General features: G+C 42.5%; 1 protein-coding gene across 1 annotated transcript in view; it reads left to right on the top strand.

The window, feature by feature from the left end:
- The window catches only part of sema4c (sema domain, immunoglobulin domain (Ig), transmembrane domain (TM) and short cytoplasmic domain, (semaphorin) 4C), a 128,357-nt gene that overhangs the window by 93,623 nt on the left and 29,734 nt on the right, over positions 1–5,000 (top strand). Inside the window, exons 6-8 of the mRNA XM_037531769.1 lie at positions 2,114–2,210; positions 2,380–2,381; positions 3,291–3,408. Coding sequence (XP_037387666.1) covers positions 2,114–2,210; positions 2,380–2,381; positions 3,291–3,408 — 217 coding nt within the window. The remainder of the gene's footprint in view (positions 1–2,113; positions 2,211–2,379; positions 2,382–3,290; positions 3,409–5,000) is intronic.

The following is a 5,000-nucleotide window of genomic DNA, read 5'->3' as shown; positions in this document are numbered from 1 at the left end:
CCTTCTCTCCCTCTCTCTCTCAATCTCTCCCTCTTATTCTCTATCAATCTCTCTCTCTCTCTCACTCACTCTCCCTCTCTCAATCTCTCCCTCTCTCAATCTCTCTCTCTCTCAATCTCTCTCTCTCTCTCTCAATCTGTCTATTTCTCTCTCTTTGTCTCTCTCTCTCTCTCAATTCCTCTCTTTGATTCTCACTCTCCCTCTCTTTCTTTATTCTCTCTTTGATTCTCTGTCTCTTTCTCTCTCTGATTTTCTCTTTCTCTCCTTACTTTCTCTCTCTCTCCATTTCTCTCTTTGATTCTTACTCTTTCTTTCTTCTATCTTTGATTCTCTCTCTCTCTCTCTCTCTCTCTCTCTCTCTCAATGGGTGTCAGTGTGAACTTTAACTAATGCAAATGAGGTGGTCTTATCTCTGTGTGAGGATGAGAGCGATAGTATCACTTTATGCAGCATAGAGTCGTGCGTGTGGGGTGGGGGGGTCAGTGGTGGGGGTTCTTAGATGGCTGTGGGTGCGGGGGGTGCAGGTGTTCGGCTGCGGTGGGCAGACGCGGCCGGTGGCCGGTGGCTGTGAGTTTGAGTGTGTGTGTGCATCTCGCAGGATTCAGGTTTTTGAATAAAAAAAGCACGTAAGTGGGCTGCTGTTTGCCTGTCAATCAAAAACACATTAAAGTAAACACTGGCGATGATAGCCACTATACTCTATATGTAAATGAAGTGAGAGCGAAAGAGAGAGAGGAAAACATGTCCTGAGGTTTAGGATAGCTTTTCTTATCTGAACCATCTACTAAGCTACACTAGACATTAAGGAGTATCTAGACAGCTCTTCTAATTAGTGATTTCAGCTGCACCCACTGCTGACACCAGTGAATCGCAGCCTCACAGCTTGTGTCTCTACAGAAAAGCATTGACCAGTAGAATGTGACACTCTGAAGCAGCCACACAGATTAAACGTATCAGGAAACCAGCTGGAGTGATTATACATGCAAACAAGTCCATTCATCTCTGAATTATTGATGTTCGTCTTAAATCTTTCTCTTTGCCTTTTTGGTAGCTACTAGTTAGGCAAGATTGTCTGCGTTGCTATGGTGACCAGCCGTCTGCACACCAACCTTCAGGGTTAAAGGGTGAATCAGCAGTTCTACATTAACTCCAGCGGTTAAGACCATTTACTGTTAAACCGTGTTGAACGATCAGCAGAGCTTTATTTTACTGTGAAGGAGGATTATTTTATTTTTGGTTAATAATCTGATTCTGCTGTAGAGCCGCAACAGGGCAGTAAAAGAGCCGCATGCAGCTCTTTGCCCAATGCCCAATGCCAAACATCAACTAGAGGGGTGTAAAGGCCCTCAGCATTGGGCAGTGGAGCATCTGTGTTCTCAGGAGTGATGGAGCTCCATCCAGTACCTTTGGGATCAGTTGGAGTTCCAGAACCAACCATCCAACATCTTCACCAATGTTCCTGTGGCCGAATGCAAACAAATCCTCACAGCAATGGTCCAGAATGTAACGCCCTCCCAGAGTAACGCCCTCCCAGAAGAGTAGAGGCTGTTATTGCAGGAAAGGAGGACAAACCTCCAATTAACACCCTTAGTTTCAGAAAAAAACACTAGATGAGTCGGGAATTTACAGCCATCCATTAAAATGACCACATAAACCGAAACTTCAGGGGGGAGGAGGGATTTTTTTCTGTCATACGGGATTGATATAACCTTCAGTTATCACTACGGACCACTTTATAGTAGTTAAAAACCTCTATAATCTTTACAGAAGCTGGACTTCGCAGTACATAAAACATTACTAGCTCAAACAGGCTTAAAATGCCCAGAGATGCTGTTAGAAAAGGTACCTGTGAAATGAACCTGTTCACTCTTTAAACAGATGGTTTACGATTTCAAAATGTTCTATACAGAACCATCTGCTGCACATTTTCCATCCATCTGAGGAATCATTCCACTGCGCAGAGAGCCCTTTAATCATCAAGAGTTATTTGAGTGTTCATTGGTTCCATATAGAACCACTTTCTTTACTAAAGAGCCCTTAAAGGACCATCTTCTACCTGTTAAGATGAAAAGATGACGTTATTTCTGACTCCTTCTCCTCTGCTGTCTTGCAGAATTCAGATCATTTCACTCTGAACAGCTCCGCCCTGGAGGACGGGAAAGGAAAGTGCCCCTACGACCCTGCCAAGGGGCACACTGGCCTCATCGTGGGTGAGTCATATGCAGCACTGCAGTATCACTGACGTGGGGTATATGTGTTTTCCGTATCCTGCCTGTCTAGCCTCTGGTCATTTGCATCCAGTGTACAGTTCTGTGCAAAAGTCAGAATCAACCCATCCAGTCAAAAACATCTGTTAAGAACAAGCTGTTCATTGTCCAGATGTTTCTAAGGAGATTAGATAGAAGATAATCTACTTGCATAAGGAAGAGAAAAGTCGAGGGAAAATTAGTTTGTATGAGACGGGAGTTTCCAAGACTGGAGTTCAAAAAAACGATTAAGTGCTACAGAGGAAATGGACCTCCTCACAACCACCTGGAAGACCTGGTAGACACCAAAGCGGCCCATTAGACAAACAGCACTTAAAGCTGAGAGAGGAGAAAATCAAGCTGCTTCAGATCTGAGAACATCCACAGGTGTTTCTGTCCATCCTTCCACTGTGAGAAGACCATTCGGCGCTGTGGGTCTGAAAGGACGTGTAGCTGATCAAGAAGAACCTCACTGAGAAAAGGAGACGGACACATCAAACAAAGAAGCTGAACGATGGACTGACCAGAGTCCAGAACTCGACACCACTGAATGTGTTTGGGATTATTTGTATCTTGAGAAGCAGAAAATACAAAACCAACTTCTAAGACTGAACTTTGGGGGCGTGTCTGCAGATTCTTTGAGAAACTGACAGTGAGTCTCCTGAAAAGGATAGAAGTTGTGCTTAAATAAATAAATTGATCTTAAATTCAGTTGTTGAGCTGCTCGTTTTCTGACACTGAAAAATAAAAACTTGTGCTTTTTCAGTGTCGAGTAGAAATTAAATGGATGAAGGGTTCTTTTGCACCATGCTGCTTATATAAGTGTATAGTGCATACTGTGTGTGTGTGTGTGTGTGTGTGTGTGTACATCCTGTTTCCCCTTTTATTATTTATTTATGTTATCTCATAACACACATGCCTGAGAGGATGTATGAGAGTTCTGTGTAATGTATCATTTATACTGGGGCTGTGTGTGTGTGTGTGTGTGTGTGTGTGTGTGTGTGTGTGTGTGTGTGTGGTTCTAACCTCTCCTCTGGTCTGCAGAAGGAGCTGTACTCTGCCACCCTGAATAACTTCCTGGGCAACGAGCCGGTCATCCTGCGCAATCTTGGACAGCAGCACTACAGCATGAAGAGCGAATACCTACCAGCCTGGCTCAACGGTACAAACACCCATCCTGAGCTAAGCCTTGTGCCCCTGTTTGTCAGTGGTTACTATTTTTATCATTTAAAAATGCCAGCTGACCTAACAGGGAGTGTGTTTACATGCACTTAATATTTGTCAGTAATCAATCAACATGTTTACATTAATCAATAACTGCAGAAAATCTGATTTTGTCAGTAATCCGATCAACACGTTTAATCCATGCATTTAATAATCCCATTTAATATCCATAACCAGAAAATCTGATTGTCAGTAATCCGATCAATACGTTTATGTAATAATCCCATAACTGCAGAAAATCTGATTTTGTCATTATTCCGATCAACACGTTTACATTAATAATCCCATAACTCCAGAAAATATGATTGTCAGTAATCCGATCAATACGTTTATTTTAATAATCTGATAACTGCAGAAAATCAGATGTTGTTTAATCCGATCAACACGTTTACATCAATAATCCGATTATAATAATAATCCGATTAAACTCCAAAACATCTGATTTTGTCCATAATCCGATCAACACGTTTACATGCACTCAGGTAATCAGATAATAGGAAAACACCATGTCTACATGAGTCAGACAGTAATCAGATTTCTGTTTTGCAACCAGCCAATAAACTCACAGAAGACAATGTGATGTAAACCATAAAACTCAAACTTCATGCTGTGGCTTTTTTAAAAAATCGTCTTTCCTGAAACTGTGAACAAACATCATGTAGATGATGAAGAATATTTAAATCCATCATATCGTCGAGCATGTATTTGGTTTCAGCGTCGCTCCAAAAGTGTTTTGCTGCGGCTCGCGGCGACTTCCGATACGGCAGTCCATCCCACACAGGACGACTCAGAAATCCGAAAGAAATCAGAGTAAGAGTTCACGTGCCCTGAGAAATCTGACTACTGAGCTAACATCCAGCCTCTTTATTGGATTTCTTCACCGGACTTCTAGATCGGAGTTCGGTGCTTACGTGACGATTTGAATAACTGGATAACTGTAGAAATCTGATTATGATCGGATGTAAACGCACAAATTGTGGGAATGTTCCCTAACAAATGGACTCCTGGAGACGTTCCGCAATGACTTCTAACTTTCTTTTTACATTGACATCCAAGTATAAATGTTTCTTCTGTTTCAAAGATTAAAGTTTTTGGTCCAATAGCAACTTCGAACGACTTCCATTATCCTCCACATTCCACGTACTCATCACCACCCTTCAGCGAGAGGAGCAGTAGCTCAATGTTCCAGCTTCTCCGTGATTGTAGGCTCTCACTCTCCTATCACAGCGTTACGTCTAGTTTTGAGAGGAACTGTGTTTCCGCTTCGCTATTGCTTTTGTCAGTTTCCCTCCTGTGAGCACCGTCCCGTGAAGTCAGCTGAAGGTGCTGATATCGCCGCATCAGTGGTGTGTTTAGTTCAGACTCCGAGTGCTGCAGTGATAAACTAATTCCCGGTGTGACAGTAGCTGGAAATAAGTTTCCTTTCGTATCGTTAGAATTCTTAGTGCGCTGTTCACATGATCATTTGAGTAATCGGATAGAAATCCAGTTATGACCGGATTATTGAGCGCACGTAAACGCACTCATCGT

Source organism: Pygocentrus nattereri, chromosome 20, assembly GCF_015220715.1.
Source record: "Pygocentrus nattereri isolate fPygNat1 chromosome 20, fPygNat1.pri, whole genome shotgun sequence".
In the NCBI taxonomy this organism is placed as follows: domain Eukaryota; kingdom Metazoa; phylum Chordata; class Actinopteri; order Characiformes; family Serrasalmidae; genus Pygocentrus; species Pygocentrus nattereri.
This window is presented reverse-complemented; position numbering and strand designations above follow the sequence as displayed.